Genomic DNA, 19,244 nt, shown 5'->3' with positions numbered 1-19,244 from the left:
TATGTTCAGGACCTGAACCTAACACTGCTCCTGAAAAAACATATTCCACAAACATAAGTTCTACTTCCTTTCGTATAGTAACTGATAAGCAATACAGAACATCCGTGAGTCATCCAGTATAAAATGGGTCTCCTGATCTGTACTAACCAGACAATCAAACATGTTCCTATCCTTCATCATCCTCTCCACCTTCCTTCCATCAGTGGTGTTTAGTGCATCATTTCCCTCCTTCTTTAATGAATCGGCATATGAAACCTCTGGTCACAAACCAGAAATCTATCAATTAGAATACTCCGGTGGATGCATTTCTGGGTACACCTGGTTTTCTTACACAAATTTTTGCTATAAGGTAGGTCATATGGACACCTTTAAGCCAATGTGTGTAATTTAGAGTACTGCTAGAGCCGCAAACTTCAATGATGCTCACAATGCTTGTAGGAGTGAAGGATCTGAGCTAGCATCAATCCATTCACTGACGGAGAATCAATTCCTCGTTCGTAAGTGTTTCTAAATGTCACAGGTAGGGTTTACATGGGAGGCAGGCGCGGTTTAAGGGCCTGGCGCCTGCCTACAACCTGACTGGCCCACACCACGTCTCACACTCCCGCAGCCCCCTCACCATCACCCTTATCTGTCGCCCACAGCAATCGCCTGACGGACCACGCGTGGGAAACTCGTGTACTCCACGCCGACAACAAAATTAAGTTTCACAACTAAAACTAGCCGCGACGCGACACGCAACGCGCCTTAAATCTACACAAATTCTCTCGGATCTAAAATGGCCTAGTTCGGCAAACTCTGCCATTTTAATTTATGAGGGAAGCCAGAATTCCGTGTGCAGTGATAATGTGGGCGTGGTGTGACCTCTTCGCGCCCCGCCTTTTTGGAAGGTTCACACTATACAAAAGGAGCGGATCGCGGCGCGAGGCAGGCTAAGGTCGGCGCGTTAGTTGTTTTAGCGCCTGCATGAAACCCAGTCCCCAGTCACGGGTCAAAAATTGATTTTTATAGAGCTATCAGCCGCTGGCAACCGAGTCAATAGCAAAACCAATTACGTAAGTACACCTATGCCTCAACTACTTATACAAAGATTCTGACAATTCAGGTCATGATCGGATTAATCTTCGAAAACCGGGAATGGTCGTGGACAGACGGAAGTTCAGTTAACTACCTCAATTGGGCAGCTGGAGAGCCAAATAATATGAAGCATGAGTTATGGACTGCGGTTAGTTATACCTTGTAGCCTCCAGCTACACAAAGATATTTAAAAATTTCAGCTAGTTTCCGATGTGAACCCTAAAAAAGGTCAGATGTACACCCATTGGAACAATGTGAACATGGATCGTCAGAGAGCATACATTTGCAAACGTGCTCCACTGAACTAGTGTATACATTTCCGCGCTTCCTCATTTGAAAACTTTTTCGAATGAATTTTATGCATATTTTATTATATTACTTCTTCAAAATGTCACATATAGTTGAATAGTTGATTGGCACCAGGGACTTCCATTTTTCTGCAATTGAATAATAACCATCACTTGTCCCAGGTAGCTCCATAGCCATCACACCACAGGTCAGACACGCAACTTGCCCATATCGAAGGTTGTCCATCTCAACACAAGCTTCACATGACGTGTGTCCACACGCTGGATAGACACGTCGTGTTCTGGAAGATTCCTAGCTACTGTAGCATATTTTACAGGTCTTGCAGTGCAAAACTTGTGAGCTCAGTGTGGACTTGTATTTGAGGAGAAGATGGTTAATTGGGAAGTTGGACAGTGATGAAAATGCTGAGAAGGAGCTTGTTATTTAGCTCAGTAAAAGCCCCAACTCACTATTATTCAGTAAACTGCTTCTCGTGCAAAATGGGCAATAAATAATCCCAGCCCAAGTCATCTGCCCGACAAGTTTCTTAATACAACCTCCGCAACAAGAGTGCCCACAGTTTAGAACTCGCGGAGCCATGTTCCCAGTAGGCTTGTACTTGAGGCCGCAATTTCCACATTTGGGCCTGAAAGTAGCAAAATTTTAACAAAAATAGTTGTTGTTTTTTGTAACTTACATTTTGGAAGACCGTCTGAAAAACCAACGAAGATATAGATATAATGCAATGAGGTACGTTAAAGCGAAACAGCCAATTATAAAATACAAAAATACCCAAAAAATTATATTACCCACTGCGGAAGGTGTCATTGTTTGAATTATGAAGAATTCTGTCACAATGTGTGCCCAGACACTACCGACAGGTAGGTGTTATCTCGACTGAATTATGGTGTATTGCGGTGACGTAGACATCTGGAACTGTCGACTGGAAAGGAGACGGGCAGCTGGCAATGAGATGATCACAGTTGCCAACTAAACTATTAAGTATACTATAGGACCCCTAATTGAAAAATTAATGAAACTATAATTTGTAGTACATACATATGAATGTCTAAACGAATGTCTCTCACAATTGCAGTTTGGCAATTTTACTTTCCGACAAACTGGGAAAATCGGCAAATTGGCAAATTGCCGGAAATTTTTATTTTCGCCAAATTGCCGGTTTGTCGTTTGCCGGATATCAATTTGCCCAAAGTTTTCAGAGGGATTTTTTATAAGACGGAAACACTTAAAACTGTGCCTTTTTGAAATTTTTTTCCCGTTTTCTTTAGACATTTTCATACAATTTGCCTACTTTTCAAAATAGATGTAGGAAAATTCATAGAATGCGCACAATGTTGCCGAGTAAAATTAAAATTCTGAAATGTTCAGAAAAAGGGCAAAACCGCTTGCTGACTTTGCTGAAAATTGCTGTTTTTCCAGGAAACCGGCAACTTACCGATTTGCCTGAATTTTTCAGTTTCGGCAATTTGCCGGAAGTTTTCAATTTCGACCATTTGCCGGAAATTTTCAGTTTCCGCAATTTGTCGAAAATTTTCAATTCCGGAAATTTGCCTGTTGCCGATGTGCCGGAAATTTTGAACTCTGGCAGATTGCCGGCTTGCCGATTTGCCAAAATTTTCAGTTTCGGCAACTTTCTGGAGTGCCGATTTGCCAGTTTGTCAATTTGCGGAAATTTTCAGCTCCGGCAATTTTCTGATGTGCCGAGTTGCCGGTATGTCGATTTGACGGAAATTTTTTGTTCCGGCAACTTTCTGGAGTGCCGATTTGCCAGTTTGTCAGTTTGGCGGAAATGCTCAGCTAAAAAACTCGAACCATAAGTTGAAAACACAATTTTTATTGATGAAAATGTACAAAATTAGAAACTAGAATCCAATTACTCCTCCAAAAAATCTCTGATTGTGTAGTTGATGGGCACATCTGACTTCCAATTTACTGAAAAAATTAATTATCACATAAAATCCTACTCAAACGCTCACCATTTCCTGCCAATCTAGCCATTACTAGTCTGTATAGAGACTGCTCATTGGGAGGTTCACAAGCTTTACACTCGTGCTCCTTACAATCCTCACAGACACTTTTACCACAGGATGGATGGATTCTAGGGATCCTTTGCGAAGAATAGGTCAGCTGGCAGACCCCACATTGCAGCATGTCCTTAGCTTTTCCGTTAAGTATCTCCAAGACTAAGAAGTTTGTCGGGAAGGCACTCGAAACTCGAAAAGACGTCAAAATCCAGTGCTTGAAGCTAATAATTGACAATTTTGTACAATACGGACAAGCTATTACCACATTGTTCCGGAGACTTGCAAGTTCTTGAATACAGATTTCACAGTAGGTATGACCGCAACTAAGGACCCTCGGACAGTGATCCCCAGAGGTCTCGTAGTTTTTATAACAGATTTTACATTCTGGTCTGAAAATTGGATAATCTGATTGTTAGTGACTTGAGCTAAATAAATAGCTAAATAACCAACCTTCCATCATCAATGTACATTTCCTGTGTTCTGCAAAAAAAAAACATATTTATAACTGTGTTAGGAAAAATGTTAAAACTAGCCTTCTCCGTGTTCGTTGAAATATATTATTTCTGCACTCGCAATACATAAAGTAAATTAAAATAATAAGAAAACAGATTACAATAAGAGGAAATAGTGTCAAAAATGACGAAAGAGCTTGCCTTTGAGGGAATTAAAAGAGAGAAACGGGTAAAATCCTACAAATGCACCTGGTATAAAAATGGTTTTAGCAACCTTCGATAACTCAAACAATGTTCTCAATAGGACCAGCTCAAACATGGTGCAAGACTGTACTAGGTTTATCGATTGATATTCTCTGCGCGCGCGTCTTGTGATCTTCGCTATCTCAATTTCCCCCTTCTCCATTCTGCAGTCATTGTTATGTCCTCGTTATCCAAATTTATTTATACAACTAGCTCCCATATTAAAGCTAACTATCTATTTGTTAGTACTACGATTTTGGCTGTTGAAATTATTTTAGTCATCACTTATAATGTTATTAAAGCTAAAATAAGAAAAATGAGGTAAGGAAATCTATGGCTATTAACCTACCTAACTTTTTTTTTTCAGAAACACCAGAGTAAAGAAACTGCATTTTATAAAATTCCCGGTAGTCGTGCAAAAAAGGATCTTCAACTTTATGAATACCCGCGACGTGTTTGTATTGTCACTTTGTTCTAAAAAACTGGCAATTTCAGTGCAAAACTGTAAATCGGCACAGCAATATATGACTCAAATGTGCTACAAAACATTTGTTAGACATCAGCATCAATTTGTGATTGAAAACGAGTACGTTCTTTTGTTAGTGCCCGATTTGATATTAAAAGCAGGACTGTGGTTTTGGTGCAAAGATTTTGAATTGGAAGGTGTACGTTTCAGGTGAGTTCAAGGGATTCCAGGGTTTCAAGGCATGTATATGTTTGCCAAAATTTTTTTTTCAGAGTAGAAAATGGACCAGATGGGTCTCTAATACTGTGGTCCATCAACTCATCATTCAAAACTTCTCACTTGGCCATTGACAAACGCCTGAGATCCATACATCGTCCCACGAGCGAAATTCATTTAAATATTAATTCAAAAGATTTTACAACTTGTTTACCACATATTGAGAACATTAACTACGCTTTTCTGAAAAATACCAGTGGAATTAATAGGAGATTCAAGTCAGCCGACATTGAACAGCTAAATATGAAGAACTTGGTTATATGTAACCCAATAGATGGAAGGTTTGAGAATGATTCAGGAATTCTGAACCTAAATCATTTGTACCTCACCAACGCTGGATCAACGATTGACCTACCGACTTGGCAATTCAACGGTCGTCATCTATGGCTATCAGGAGCGAATATTTCAAACGAAGATGTGATTCATTGCTTGGAACTTTGGCAGTCAGGTGCAGCGTTTCAAAATCTAGAATCTCTACTTATTCGTACTGAAAAAGGATATCCCTTAGAACCTGCTATGATCTACAATCAACTTGATGCAAATCCATGGGATTCTGATAGACGGCCGCAGTATTATGTATTTGATGAAAAGTCAGTTTTCTTTGATTTTCTATTTATTATTTTAAAAGAATTGCGTTTCAGTGTACGGTATTTCAACTTTTCAAACAATTGCAGCAAAATGGACTTTGCTCGTTATCTGGATATCGAAGGTATTGAGAAAATGGCCTCTATATACATTATGCCGCATTGTTTGGAACTTTACGTCTGGAAACTATAAGATAACGTTTTTTTTGTCAATACTTGTTAACGGTAATAAACTGGAATATTCAACTGTCGGTATTTTGAAGTGCTTTGTTTGCACAAAAACAAAAAAGAAATCATTTTACTTTAGCTAAGTTACAAGCTTACCTAAATAAAATTATAGCAACAAAAATAATTAATCAAAAAAAAAATGATAGAAAAACTATGTATGTGAAAGTTTTAAGAATGACAATTTCTCAAAAGTAAAAGTGCATATCAAATTGAGTTTTTTACCAATATTCAAGTATAACCCTGTTTAACCTCCGTACACATTTTTGTCTAGTGGTGTGGTAAGCTTTCAGGGATTGCCCCTCTGTTTCTATTCACCGATTGTCCTCAATCGACTGTAACAACTGGAGAAATGAGAGAATATTACATTCACCTCCCTTGATTTCAATAGGCTTCAACTAGAAAACATGGCCAAAAATCGGTTTTAGCAACCTTCGATAATTCAAGCAATGTTCCCAATATCACATAGTGTCAGACTGTCTCATTACAGTTTGATCTACCGAAAAAGCGGGCACTTTTTCCAGAAAAATTGTGACGTCAGCACGCTCTTAGCCATGCGAAATCAGATAAGATGTCTGGGTCTCAACTCCCGCAGTTTTAAGATCAAATCGAAATAAGACATTCTGGCTCCACGTGCAATATGAATAGCTCGGTAACATGGTGCAAGACTACACCAACGCCGGCAATAAATATTATCGATCGATAATTCGTGCTCTGCGCGCGCGCGTCTTGTGCTCTTCACTATCTCAATTTACCTCTTTTCCATTCTACAGTCATTGTTATGTCCTCGCTATCCAAATTTCTTAATGAAGCTAGCTCTTATATTGAAGAAAACTTTATATTTGTGTGTACTACGATTTTGGCTGTTGAAATTGTTTCACTCATCACTTTTGATGTTTTAAAAGCAAAATTAAGGAAAATGAGGTAAAGAAATCTATGGCTATTAACCTATATATTTTTCTTTCTTTTTTTCCAGAATGAAGAAATTGCATCTTGTGAAACTCCCAGTTCTCGTTCAAAAAAGGATCTTCAAATTTCTGAGTACCCGCGACGTGTTTGCATTATCCCTTTGTTTTAGAAAGCTTGCAGTTTCAGTGCAAAACTGTAAATCGGAACAGCAAAACATGATTCATATGTGCTACAAAACATTTGATAGACATCAACATCAATTTTTAGTGGAGGACGAGTGCGTTATTTTGTTTGTGCCCGATTTATTATTCAAAGCAGGACTGTGGCTTTGGTGCAATTGTTTTGAATTGGATGGTATTCGATTCAGGTAAGTACAACGGGGTTTTAGGGTTTCTTTGTTCCAGAATTCCAGGGTTTAGAGGTTCCAGGGCACCAGCGTTTTAAGGCTCCAAGATTCCCGGGTTCCAGGGCTTCAGGGTCCAGGTTTCCAGGGTTTCAGAGTCCAGGGTTCCAGGGATTCAGGGTTTCAGGGTCCAGGTTTCCAGGGTTCCAGGTTTCCAGGGTGCCAGAGTTCCAGGGATTCAGGGTTCCAGGTTTCCAGGGATTCAGGGTGCCAGGTTTTCAGGGTTCCAGGGTTCCAGGGATTCAGAGTTTCAGGGTCCAGGTTTCCAGGGTTCCAGGTTTCCAGGGTGCCAGAGTTCCAGGGATTCAGGGTTCCAGGTTTCCAGGGATTCAGGGTGCCAGGTTTTCAGGGTTCCAGGGTTCCAGGGATTCAGAGTTTCAGGGTTCCAGGGTTCCAGGTTTCCAGGGTGCCAGGGTTCCAGGGATTCAGGGTTTCAGGGTTCCAGGGTTCCAGGGTTCCAGGGTTCCAGGGTTCCAGGGTTTCAGGGTCCAGGTTTCCAGGGTTCCAGGGTTTCAGGGTCCAGGTTTCCAGGGTTCCAGGGTTTCAGGGTCCAGGTTTCCAGGGTTCCAGGGTTTCAGGGTCCAGGTTTCCAGGGTTCCAGGGTTCCAGGGATTCAGGGTTTTAGGGTCCAGGTTTCCAGGGTTCCAGGGATTCAGGGTTCCAGGTTTCCAGGGTGCCAGGGTTCCAGGGATTCAGGGTTTCAGGGTCCAGGTTTCCAGGGTGACAGGGTTCCAGGGATTCAGGGTTTCAGGGTTTCAGGGTCCAGGTTTCCAGGGTGCCAGGGTTCCAGGGTTCCAGGGTTCCAGGGTTCCTAGGCATGTATCTGTATTGTTTATGTTTTCCATAAAACTATTTTTTTCAGAATTGGAGTTTCACTAGATGGGTCTCTAATACTGTGGTCGATCAACTCATCGTTCAAAATTTCTCACTCGGCCATTGACAAACGCCTGAGATCCATACATCGTCCCGCGAGCGAAATTCATTTAAATATTGATTCAAAAGATTTTACAACTTGTTTACCGCATATTGAAAACATTAACTATGCTTTCCTGCACAATACCAGTGGAATTAATAGAAGATTCAAAGCAGCCGACATTGAACAGCTAAATATGAAGAATTTGGTTATTAAAAACCCGATTGATGGAATCTTCAAGAATAATTCAAAAATTCTAAACTTAAACCACTTGCTCATTTCCTACGTTGGTTCATTAATTGATCTACCTACTTGGCATTTCACCGGGCGTCACATATGGCTATCTGAAGTGAATATCTCAAACGAAGATGTGATTCGTTGTCTGAAACTTTGGAAATCAGGTGCAGCGTTTCAAAATCTAGAATCTCTACTTATTCGTACTGAAAAAGAATATCCCTTAGAAGCTGATATGATCTACAACCAACTTGATGCAAACCCATGGAATCCTTTTAGACGGCCGAAATACTATGTGTTTGATAAAAAGTGAGTTTTCATAATTAAAAAAAAAAATTTTACAAAAATTGCGTTACAGGGTACGGTATATGAATTTTTCGAACAATTGCAACAGATTGAACTTAGAACATTATATGGATATTGAAGGTATCGAGAAAATGGCCTCTATATACATTCTGCCGCATTGTTTGGATCTTTACGTCTGGAAACTATGAGATACTATTTTTTGTCAATATTTGTTAACGTTAATAAACTGGAATATAATTTTTAATGGTATAATGGTCTTTCAATAGAAATTTTTCAATATCAAAAAGCTGTTAAAAATAAAATCATCCTTGGGATCGATTTGTCTTCTTTGCACTAAAAAATTCTGGTCCAGTAAGATCTCAATTTGTATGAATAAAATTTCCTGAAAAATTATATTCGAGCTGTATTTGAAGTCGATATACGCATCTTTTGAAGAATTTCGCACCGAAAATTACTTACAAGGAAGGTGACATAGCATTTTTTCGATATAAGAGTGAAAATAATGATCCCTCCAAAAAATTTAGCTGTCCAGGTTTAGCAAAGTTATGACGTTTTGGTTGAAGTGCCGAAAAAAATCCTTGACCTACCTACTTGGCATTAAAAAAAAGTAAAACCTTTTTTAAAGCCTTTTTTTTAAAGATAAGCCTAAGCAAAAAAAACTTTAAAATTTTCAAAAAAAAATTGTTTTTCTAAAAATTGATAAAAACTGCTTTAACTTATTCAAAGATGTGAAAAACATATATGATACACGTTTTTTCTCCCCACGGACAAAAAACCACATTGCTTGATCTACATATCTTGAGTAAAACTCCAAAAAATACGTTTTCTTGTAGATTAATTTGTGGGTTTTCTTGAGAGTTATGAGCTAAAACTTGCATGGCATATGTTATTACTGTTTTGAATAATTTATAAAACACTTTTCCTATTTTTAGAAAAAAATTTTTTTTTTGAAAAGTTTGAAATTTTGTAAAAAGGTGTTTTAGTCACTTCCAAAACGACATAACTTTGCTGAACCTGTACCGGGGCAGCTAAATTTTTGGAGTGATTATTATCATCACTCTTTTATCAAAAAAATACTATGTCATGCCAAAATCAGACATTAAATTTTTCGACTGCCCTTGTTAGGAAGTTTTATGAGTTTCAGAACAGTCTGACAGTCTGATCTGCAAGTTTGATACAAAATTCGTCAAAAACCAACAATGGCTACTTACTTTTAGTGAGCTTTTCCTTGTAACTCTTAGAAGAAATACTTTTTTTTTGAATTGTGCCTTAGATTTATTAGAAGAATCAAACCAGAATAATTTATTTCGACTGAAAAAGTCAATTTCCATTTAGCCATATTATTCTTCAAAGTTCAGTAGAGCATCACGAGTTTCAAAATTTTCAGAGCAATTCTTCTCTCGCGCTGTGGTCAACGTGTGTTGATAAGCATTTAACACAAATGTGTGCACAACAAATCCAACATTAAGCGGGTCCAGCGGGGGAGAGCCCAAGCCGGTCAGTGTTGCGTCAAAATATAAATAATGACCAAAGAGACCAAAACTGGAGTTTGTAATTTTGTAGGAAAATTTATTCATGTCTGATTCCTCAATAATGTCCACTACATCATCTGCAATAAAACATGTATATAGTTAGTGGTTTTTGGTTTCTGGAGTCTAGAAAAACTTACCTAACGAGTAATCTCTTTTGCACCCGTGAAATAAGAAATTTTTGCCAAAATAAATCTTAATAAACACTATACTTGGCGATTTAATCGTCTGCAACATTCCATCCAGGAAGAATTTCGCTTGACTTTCAGGAGAGTCTGGATCGGGAAAGCAGCTAGGCGGAACTTGCATAGTACAAGCTAATACCATAGTGAATATGAGAAAGGAGAATTTCATTTTGGATGCGGTTCTTAGAAACATTGCGCCCTTTTATTGTTTGAAAATGCAAAAGTGTTTAATCGAATCATCATGTGTGGGCCGCATGAGAACAGGGTGCTGGGGGAAAGGAAACTGTTTAAAATTGATAAAGCTTGATAAAAGAAGATTGATCTAAAAGATGGAGTCCTTCAAGAAACTCTAAGCACTCAGTAGAGCTCCCATAAGGTCGCCGCATTGGCAATCATGATCTGAACGTTTACCAATAGACTATACGCGTGTGGACACTTTTCGGCAGCAGCCTTGATCCAGACCAAGGGTGTCAATGTCCCGTAAAAATTACAAAAACGGGACAAAAACGGGACAAAAACGGGTTTTCTGAAAATGTTCGAAACTAATGAAAATTGAAAAAGGACTGTTTACTTTCCAAAAAAAAACATGTGCACTGACCAAAAAAATTACATAAAATAATAAAAAAAACAACATGATCTATACGTCAAACCATGGCCTTTTGAAAACAAATGCCGAGGCCTTTCAATTGAGAGATTTTGAAGAAATTCACCTGCCGAGTTCAAGAAACTCTAAGCTTTAACAATTCTGTTGTAAGGTTGAGCTTGTCAGCACAGTTGTAGAATATCGTACCTGAAATTAAAATTTTCTCAAGATCCGATTTACACGCCCAATGTGCTTCAGGATGTTTTCTGTAACAGGGTTCCACCCAATCGCCCAAAAATTGGTGTTTTCTGAGGAATAGAAATGGCCGTGATATGTGATAAGGAATTTTTGTTATCAATTATTTTTTCATTCCTTATGGTTTTTTTTTGTCAAGAAAGTTATGATTATTGTCTATTTAATTTGTTTTGTATTAAAATTGAAGGCAACAAAGGAGGTGAGTTTTCAAATAGTGCCTAACAAAATTAGCTTGAAACATTCAGACCCCTGGCACCCGAATCATCGTCGGACCCCCTTCATTTTCAATTTTCGATCAAGAATTCTACACTCCCGGAACTCGCCTACAAATTAGCTGTTCGTCCACTTCAACATCCCCAGAAGCTCTAATCTTGGAGACTATATCCAGGAAATTCGGAAGTTTGGTTGCGGCGAACTACAATAAAGTGGTGGATGGAACTTTTGAGAGTGGAGTCTTTTACAATATCAGCTTGAAGGAAGACCTCGAGGTGCGGTGTTGGAAAGTGGGGAAGGTGAGGAAAGAAGTTTGTAGTCCCGCAAAGAGTCGGTTGCTAGCACACTAAAATTATTTGTTGAATCACATGCTCCCGTAAGGTATCGGCTGCAAAATTTAAGCTCTTGAAATCTCGATCAGAGCGGCTCGCTAGGTGTCGTCTGCCTAATTTATAGGGATGCCCACTATTGCTGCCGGGCGCTCTATATTTACCCGGATATTGTCGGCTGCTAAATCACTGTAGTTGTTGCCTGCCCGCATGATGCCGGCTGCTTATCATATTACTCAACTTTTTACAGAAAATCCCATCCATCAAACTAATCAATGTTGCTGATGGACCTGCCAAAACTTTTTATGAGTTCGAAAAATCCTCACATCTGCAAAAATCCGCGTACGATGGGGATACGGTCCACTTAATCTGCTCCATCCCCCATTCTGCAACAAATTGGGAAGTCTCCTGGCTTCCCGATCTGCCAGTCAACACAAGGATCCATGAAAAGTCCAAGTACTTTATTTCAACTCTAAGGTTTGTACTGGAAGCCTTAAAATATTATTCCCAGCTTGCAAGAGAAAAATTTCAGAAACATCTCAAGTTATGAAGTATGCACTTGTGTTATCAAAACCGACAAGTTTGAACCAATGTTCTTGGAAACTGTAATTGATGTGAAGCCGGCTTCAGCTTCAGCACCGTCCGAAATGCCGTTCACAGGAGGTTCCAGCAAACAATCTCTGCTTTTTTATATTCTACTGGCATTTTTATTGAGTACTGGTGTAGGAATAGGAGTTTATCTGTGTTCCGAGAGATATTCTTGTAGGGAAAATATGTAAGTTCCAAGGCTTGAAATGTTTAAAACCTAGTGATTTTTAAAAATTTTTTAAATTTCAGACGACTACATGTACCTGGGGAGTTTATTTGAATTACTGTTGTAATTTTTTTTAAATAAATTAAGCTTAATATAAAAAGAGAAATTAATTGCACATTGATTCAAAAACTAATAGTAAGATCCTTCAATTGTTTCTCAATAAGCTCCGAGCACAGGGAAAATTTCGGTCGGTCCTGAGGTGGAGCTCGCCAGCACAACTGCATAAGATCATACCTGAAGTTCATGTGCTACTAGTGAGTGACAAAACCTAAACTTACAGTGCGCTAGGACAGTATTCCGGTTGCAAATTCCGACTTCCATTTTTAATATGTTTCAGGATGTTCTCTGTAACGCAAGTTGGGTACGGGGTCCCACCCAAAGTGAAGATTTCGTAGAGGCAGATGCCAAATGACCAGACATCAGATTTTGAGGAGAACATCTGATGTTCGATGGCTTCCGGTGCCATCCATCTCATCGAGGAGGATTTTCTGAAACAGGAAGCTTGTATGAACAGAAAAAAAAAATTTGCCGAGCTCGGCAAATTCGGCAAATCTATTTTACCAATATTTGCCGAGCACGGCAAATTCCGCAAATTCGGCAAATTTGCCGTGCTTAACAAACTCGGAAAAATTACAAATTTTTTGATGTTTTTTGGAGCCCCAAAACTACTGAATTCTAAACACACCTCTGGTTTCTGAACAAGTTAGGTGTAGTGTGTCTGCTTAAACATCAAAATAACTCAATTTTGTGTCATTTTACTAAATTTTTGGCGAAAAAATCAACAGTTTTAGTCAAAATTGTACTATCAAATTTTTGACGTGTGCGGCAAATTTCGAAATTTGCCGAGCTCGGCAAACGGCAAATTTGGCAAATTTGCCGCACGCCGTAAGGGTTGAAAATCCTTTGGCGTAACCCAGCTTGGGACATCTCAAATTTTTTTTTATAGTCAGGTATGTCCCATGTGGCGTCGTCTTTCACAAATTGAGCACTAGCATACAGGTTCACCGCAGATCAGGAACCAGAATGGCCCCCTAGTAGACCTGAGTAGGTTGAGACATTTGCGAGCTTCCCAGAAACTGCCGAACAGATTTTTTGATGTCCACAAAAAGCTGCTATGCGAGACCTATTAGACCATATGGGCCGAGCTTCTACAAATTTCTAGAACCTCCCTGAAAAGTTGCTTACCGTTGCCTATCTCCAACTCCGTAGTCCGTTATCCGAATCGTTTTCGTTTTTGAGATCAGCACCTTACGGCAACACAAATTCCCATGAACACACTGAAAATTTTATTATTCCCCTGTCAAAAAATTCCACCGGTTACCGGAACATTTCCAAGCCACTCCATCCCATTCGCAATCTGATGTGCTATTCCCACCAGGTCAGTGGTGGATAGCGAATTGAAATCCGGCCGGATCAATGGAATATTCTCATCAAAGTTATCATGAAGCTCATCAATGAACACATTCCTCCGTTGTTGCAAGAAATCTCGTAGGTTACCTCCATCAATGTACTCCATGAGAATGTAGAGCTCTCCGCTGGAAGGTTTTAGTTTGGTGCCAGGCTGTCAAATTAGGGTTTGATCTACGAAAAAATGCGGGAATTTTTAGCACAAAAAATGTGACGTCAGCACGTTCTGAACTATGCAAAATCTCTGCGTCTCTTCTCCCGCATTTTTTGTGGATCTACGTAGATCAAGCCCACATGAGACACTCTGACACCACGTGAGTTTCCGGACGGGTGCACTAACAAGGGAAGTCTTTGAGGGGGTCCGTAGATTTGGGGTTCTCATGCTAAAATTCCTACAGAAGAGTGTTAGTTATGATCTCTCCAAAAAATTTAGCTGCCCCGGTCAAGTTTCAGCAAAGTTATGACGTTTTGAAATTTCAGTTAAAAACACCATTGAAATCCACTGTCTTACCATGCAATCCACGCAAATCTCAGCTTGCGTGACCACCGAAAATGTGACACCCACCACATTGAGTTGAAAAATGTCCTCGGTGGCCGAGTTGGGAGTGCGCGCGTCTGATAAGATTTAAGCTTTGGTTCGATTCCTTCTATTTTTGAAATATTTTTGTAAGTTGAATAAAGTTGTAAAACAACTCATTCAAACATTTTTGCGCATTTTTAAAGTGATTTTATTCTTATTCGGGAATCTAGAATCATTGTCCGCACTTTTTGGAAATTTTTATTTTTTTCATTTTTGCTCAAAATTTCTTGATCAACTCCAAGCAAAAAATTCAAAAAATTTCATTTTTCTAAACAATTGTGAAATTGCTATGTTGTTGTTCAGAAATGTATGAAACGTACATTACACAAGTTTTAACTCTCTATTCGCAAGTAAACCGTCGAAATGATCTACATCACACGAACTTTGTGCAAAATATTTAACCAACTTTGAAGTTGCATAACTTCGTTTTGAATGAGTTGTTTTACAACTTTATTCAACTTACAAAAATATTTCAAAAATAGAACGAATCGAACCAAAGCTTAAATCTTATCAGACGCGCGCACTCCCAACTCGGCCACCGAGGACATTTTTCAACTCAATGTGGTGGGTGTCACATTTTCGGTGGTCACGCAAGCTGAGATTTGCGTGGATTGCATGGTAAGACAGTGGATTTCAATGGTGTTTTTAACTGAAATTTCAAAACGTCATAACTTTGCTGAAACTTGACCGGGGCAGCTAAATTTTTTGGAGAGATCATAACTAACACTCTTCTGTAGGAATTTTAGCATGAGAACCCCAAATCTACGGACCTCCTCAAAGACTTCCCTTGTAAGTTACTTACTGTCTAAGGTTCTTGGTTATAGCTCCGACCAGCGCCAGAACATTCGGATGCTTAGGGATAGCACTCATTAGTTTCAGCTCTTCTACTATCACTTTCTGGAACCCAATGCTACTGCGGTATGATGAACCTGGAAGCATTATTATTACTCAAAAGTCTTTAATATCCAAGTAGCGCTCACTTTTCACAGCCACCACTGTCTTTGTACCCTTCAAAATTCCTCTCCTCACAACTCCAAAGTGGCCGGAGCCAATTGGCTCGAGAATTTCTAAACTATCCTTGTGAAATTCAAAGTTAAAATTACTAAATTGGTTTTTTCCATTCGGTAGAAAGTTTTCGCTACCAATCAGCGATTTGTAGAGAAGTTTCAGGTCTCTGAAAATAATATTTAATACTCGAAGCTAGAAGTTATGGCTCACCGATTTTTCTTCCAGCCCAGCTTTGTGGAGATCTTCCAACCCAAAATAACTAAGATCCCGAGAGCTAGTATTGCCAGAAGCACGAAGATTCCATAAGATCTTCCAGCAGTTTTCAATTCAAAGGAGTTAGTCGCAGATCCAGCACGATTAGTTGCCAGGCACTGATAAATCCCACTGTTATCTTCCTCAAAAAACTTCAGCCGTCTCCCAGTACCATATGGGGTGCCATCCTTAAACCATTGGTACTCGGGCGGGGGTCTTCCATCAATGTTGCAGTCAAGCTTTGAGCCCGTCGGAGCTGAGAAGCCAGTTTTCACAATGTAAGGAGCTATGATTGGCTCAACCTTGAGAATTGTGCTCAACGAGAAGTTTTCAGATGCTTGATTTTCCAACACGCAGGTGTAGTTTCCCGATGCGCTGGTGGTGGCGTTTCTGAACGAAATTGTAGGGTTTTGATTAGTCAAGATATGGGCAGGATTAACTAGGTACATATTTTTAAAACTTAAGCCTAAAAAAATTTAGCTACACAGGTGAAGCGGGATTCCTTAGAAGTGGCCCAATGGCGGCTAATAAGCTGCGGACGGCTGATGGCCGGCCCAGTGATCGACGTCAAATTGCTGACGGCCCAAAGACAAATCGCGGCCGGTTTTCAGGCTTCCCGCTTCACCTGTACAGTATTGTTCAACACGTGGTGCCAGAATGACCCATTTCGTTGTGATCTACAAAAAATGAGGGAATTTAGACACAGACTTCTCAACTGATTTTGAATGGTTAAGAATTCCCGCAATTTTTGTAGATCAAACCGTTGTGGGTCAACCTGACACCATGTGGTTCAAAAGTTCCTGGAAAGAAGGCCCCACGGCTTAGCCGACCCTGTAACAGCCCACCTTATGTAGAGAAAAGAGAGCTGTGAATGCTCAGTAACTTCTGTTGAATGCAAGATGCTCAAATTTCGATGAACCCAAGTGATACTGCATCTCCCTGCTAGCTTCGGAACCACACATGTAAGCTTCACAGTGTCCCCTTCATAGATCGCCGACTTATTGCTAGCCAACTTAAATTTAATGTTTGGGATCTCATCGGCCACGTGGACAGTTTCTAGTGCTACCCTGTTACCGACTCTGCACTTAAGCATCATATTCTCCGTCAAAACCACTTGATAACTGATTTTCCGCTCAAAAGTTCCATCTGCTACAAACGATCTTGAAACTTTCGTGAAAATCTTGAAGTTTTCCTTGCGATACTCCAATAATGCATCCACTAGGGGTATTGAAGTTGAGACACAGTCGATGTTGAGATGAGTCCCAAGTAAGTAGAATTGATGTCCGAATACTTTGAAGGAAGCTGGTTCACGGATGATCAGCTGAACATCTGGGTAGTCACTTTCCACTGCGACCTCCCAAAAGATGGTTTCCGATGTGTCCTGGTAATTGATTGATAGCAGGTACCTAGAAAATAAAGCGTGGGATTTATGTGGCTTAAATCTAAGGCCTGAAGCGCTTGGGTCCGAGATCCCCAAACTCTTCTTTTTTTGAAAACTCACTTTCCACTCTTATTACAACTCAAATCTGTAATATCCAATACCTCCATACTTTCACTATTCTCCAAGAATGTCGCTGATAGGCCTTTTTCCACTATCTCGTCCCTCGGGCCTTCTATAGAATTGTACGTCCTTCTCCACGTTACCGTATAATTCCCGGCAGGGTAAACTGCAAACTTTGCATACAGCTTAACTGATCCACTCCCCGCTTTTGCTTTCAAAAATGAGGGGCTCTGCTCGAGAATTCGAACCTGAGCAATAGTCGGAGAGACGTGAAGCGAGTGCTCAATTTCTTGTCTGGCCTTGCCAGTTTTCTTCCAGATGCATCGATACTTGCCAGCATCTCTGAGTTGTAAGTTTTTGATGTGGATCGCAGAGGAAAGTCGTTTTCTACCAACGTTGTGGTGCTTCTCGATGACAAGATGGTTCTAGAAAAAAATATTCTGGAACATTCCCTGTTTTAGGGCTCCCATGATGTCGGCCAGAGGGTGCGGCAAATTTGCCGAATTTGCCGTTTACCGAATTTGCCGAGCACGGCAAATTTCAAAAAAGTAGATTTGCCGAATTTGCCACCAAAAAACATCAAAAAGTATAAAATTTTTCGGAGTTAGTTTCGGAGCGGAGCGTTTCGGAGCTCGGCGAATATTGGAAAACGAGATTTGCCGAATTTGCCGAGCTCGGAGAATTTGGAGATTCGCCGCACACCCCTGATGTCGGCGGCTGCGCCGGCCTCACGGCGGACGCCGCATGTATCCAAATGCGGCGCGGAACCCCGAACTTGTCGGCCGTTTTCAAATAACTGATTTTTACACTACGTTGCGCACACACCAAGCTACTCGTTTCACGCCGAGCTGCGGAACTCCAAACGTGTCGGCCGCTCCAAATAACTACCTTTCGTAGCGGCGCGCGGCGCCCGCATTTCGCGCCTCACTCAACTGGGAGCCCTACTTTGATTAAATAAAATTAACTTACGTCAAGACGGCTCTGACACTGAGGGCACTCGAAAGCCAGCTCGCCAAGCTTTGGAGCATTTCCATTTGGCTCAATGTAGACCAGATGGCAGGTGAGTGAAAAGTTGTAGCCAACATGTGGAAATGGGAAGCTATCCTCCCAAAATAATATATATTCATTATCAATCGGCTCATTCTTGCTGATGATAAAATCCACACTTTGAGTCTTATTTTTCTTATTAAATTTACACTCAAAGAATGAAGGTTGAGCTGCATATCCTTTCCTAGTGATTCGGAAGCCATGTCTGGGGTCAAAGTCCTGAGAAGCCACAAGCTTCCCATCGGCATAGAGCTCAATCTCCTTGCTCTCAGTGAGTTTTGTGGTTTTGCAAGGTACTGTTAGCTCATTCCATAGATCTTTTTTACTGAATACTGATTTTGACGGCAGGAAAATCTTGGATTTATGCACAAAAACGTGAATAGAATCACTTTGAGCTGGATTTTCTGTGGAGTTGCAGGAAAAAGAGCCGGTGTCGGACTCCCGTATGTCTTCAATCCGGACATAGTCTGTATTAAGAGGTTCACTGAACTCTTGCTCTACCCGTTCGGCCAGGAAATTGGGGTAGGTGAATTTTGGAGTACCTAAATGTGGCAAGGTTAGAAGAAATTTACTATAAATAAGTCGCTGAGAGTGGTTTCATACCCAGCAAGTGTCGGCTGCTTATCTAATTTTATGTGGGGTGACCTGAGCCGTTAAAACAGCCAGTGAGATGACGGCTGCTGTTAAGTGATACCGTACACTTTGTCGCGTTGTAAGCTTCGAACTAAAATTAACTTACCACGCCTATAAGCGCACTGAAGAGATAAAGTTTGACCTTCCGTCAACTCTACAAACTTTCCAATTTTTTGATTTTTCTGAAAGTTTTCATGTTAAACCGCTTCAAAGTAGTTACTTACCTGAATCCGATAATCCGTTGTACATTTCCAAAACAAAAAACAGTCAGATTTGGGGCGCAATGAAATTATTGGTAGTTCAAGTGCAAAAATCACTAGAAATTTAAAATGTAACAGGAGAAATATCATTCCTTTGAGAAAAAGTGGAAGAAATAAGTGAAATCGTCTAAAATTGGGGGTTCGATGAGTCATGGGAAGAGGCGTGATGGTGTGTGTGATGATAAGGAATTTGTTCTGTTTACGGCGAAATCATTCCTCATAGTTTT

The 19,244-nt window shown here is 40.1% G+C and overlaps 8 protein-coding genes and 2 non-coding genes across 10 annotated transcripts; 4 read left to right on the top strand and 6 right to left on the bottom strand.

Annotated features, from left to right (window-relative positions):
- Positions 1 to 160: 160 nt before the first annotated feature.
- Positions 161 to 1,385, top strand: clec-148 (C-type lectin domain-containing protein; the record flags this gene model as incomplete). Its single annotated transcript, NM_064767.1, has 5 exons — positions 161 to 349; positions 392 to 497; positions 1,012 to 1,055; positions 1,106 to 1,225; positions 1,278 to 1,385. The coding sequence occupies 5 exons, from the start codon at positions 161 to 163 to the stop codon at positions 1,383 to 1,385; spliced, it is 567 nt and encodes a 188-aa protein (NP_497168.1).
- Positions 1,386 to 1,435: 50 nt separating this feature from the next.
- Positions 1,436 to 2,193, bottom strand: F40G9.19 (RING-type domain-containing protein; the record flags this gene model as incomplete). Its single annotated transcript, NM_001267901.3, has 3 exons — positions 1,436 to 1,514; positions 1,836 to 2,011; positions 2,063 to 2,193. 3 exons carry the CDS (start codon positions 2,191 to 2,193, stop codon positions 1,453 to 1,455), a joined length of 369 nt encoding a protein of 122 aa, NP_001254830.1. The 3' UTR covers positions 1,436 to 1,452.
- A 1,015-nt stretch (positions 2,194 to 3,208) lies between these two features.
- Positions 3,209 to 4,147, bottom strand: F40G9.12 (RING-type domain-containing protein). Its single transcript, NM_064766.4, has 4 exons — positions 3,944 to 4,147; positions 3,861 to 3,890; positions 3,363 to 3,799; positions 3,209 to 3,318 (listed from the first exon to the last, which is right to left on the bottom strand). The coding sequence occupies exons 1-4, from the start codon at positions 3,988 to 3,990 to the stop codon at positions 3,260 to 3,262; spliced, it is 573 nt and encodes a 190-aa protein (NP_497167.2). The 5' UTR covers positions 3,991 to 4,147; the 3' UTR covers positions 3,209 to 3,259.
- A 129-nt stretch (positions 4,148 to 4,276) lies between these two features.
- F40G9.9 (F-box domain-containing protein) lies at positions 4,277 to 5,675 on the top strand. The gene is made up of 4 exons (NM_064765.6): positions 4,277 to 4,426; positions 4,473 to 4,781; positions 4,844 to 5,437; positions 5,489 to 5,675. Exons 1-4 carry the CDS (start codon positions 4,284 to 4,286, stop codon positions 5,622 to 5,624), a joined length of 1,182 nt encoding a protein of 393 aa, NP_497166.3. The 5' UTR covers positions 4,277 to 4,283; the 3' UTR covers positions 5,625 to 5,675.
- A 740-nt stretch (positions 5,676 to 6,415) lies between these two features.
- F40G9.18 (F-box domain-containing protein) lies at positions 6,416 to 8,735 on the top strand. The gene is made up of 4 exons (NM_001267900.2): positions 6,416 to 6,580; positions 6,633 to 6,932; positions 7,831 to 8,424; positions 8,474 to 8,735. The coding sequence occupies exons 1-4, from the start codon at positions 6,438 to 6,440 to the stop codon at positions 8,607 to 8,609; spliced, it is 1,173 nt and encodes a 390-aa protein (NP_001254829.1). The 5' UTR covers positions 6,416 to 6,437; the 3' UTR covers positions 8,610 to 8,735.
- Positions 7,101 to 7,205, bottom strand: F40G9.21. Its single transcript, NR_052032.1, has one exon. It is a non-coding gene; the product is annotated as an Unclassified non-coding RNA F40G9.21 (non-coding RNA).
- On the bottom strand, positions 7,228 to 7,505 carry F40G9.22. The gene has a single exon (NR_052031.1). It is a non-coding gene; the product is annotated as an Unclassified non-coding RNA F40G9.22 (non-coding RNA).
- Positions 8,736 to 9,681: 946 nt separating the features above from the next.
- On the bottom strand, positions 9,682 to 10,304 carry F40G9.7 (TransThyretin-Related family domain; the record flags this gene model as incomplete). Its single annotated transcript, NM_064764.6, has 2 exons — positions 9,682 to 10,030; positions 10,091 to 10,304. The coding sequence occupies 2 exons, from the start codon at positions 10,302 to 10,304 to the stop codon at positions 9,762 to 9,764; spliced, it is 483 nt and encodes a 160-aa protein (NP_497165.1). The 3' UTR covers positions 9,682 to 9,761.
- Positions 10,305 to 11,118: 814 nt separating this feature from the next.
- On the top strand, positions 11,119 to 12,383 carry F40G9.8 (Ig-like domain-containing protein; the record flags this gene model as incomplete). Its single annotated transcript, NM_001381683.1, has 5 exons — positions 11,119 to 11,172; positions 11,219 to 11,485; positions 11,766 to 11,992; positions 12,048 to 12,290; positions 12,353 to 12,383. The coding sequence occupies 5 exons, from the start codon at positions 11,119 to 11,121 to the stop codon at positions 12,381 to 12,383; spliced, it is 822 nt and encodes a 273-aa protein (NP_001367839.1).
- Positions 12,384 to 12,451: 68 nt separating this feature from the next.
- Positions 12,452 to 19,170, bottom strand: ver-1 (the record flags this gene model as incomplete). Its single annotated transcript, NM_064761.2, has 12 exons — positions 12,452 to 12,563; positions 12,608 to 12,817; positions 13,515 to 13,606; positions 13,651 to 13,864; positions 15,119 to 15,245; positions 15,297 to 15,490; positions 15,535 to 15,966; positions 16,422 to 16,982; positions 17,078 to 17,502; positions 18,047 to 18,666; positions 18,864 to 18,939; positions 18,982 to 19,170. 12 exons carry the CDS (start codon positions 19,168 to 19,170, stop codon positions 12,452 to 12,454), a joined length of 3,252 nt encoding a protein of 1,083 aa, NP_497162.2.
- Between the last annotated feature and the right edge of the window lie 74 nt (positions 19,171 to 19,244).

Source organism: Caenorhabditis elegans, chromosome III, assembly GCF_000002985.6.
Source record: "Caenorhabditis elegans chromosome III".
NCBI classification, from domain to species: Eukaryota; Metazoa; Nematoda; class Chromadorea; order Rhabditida; family Rhabditidae; genus Caenorhabditis; species Caenorhabditis elegans.
This window is presented reverse-complemented; position numbering and strand designations above follow the sequence as displayed.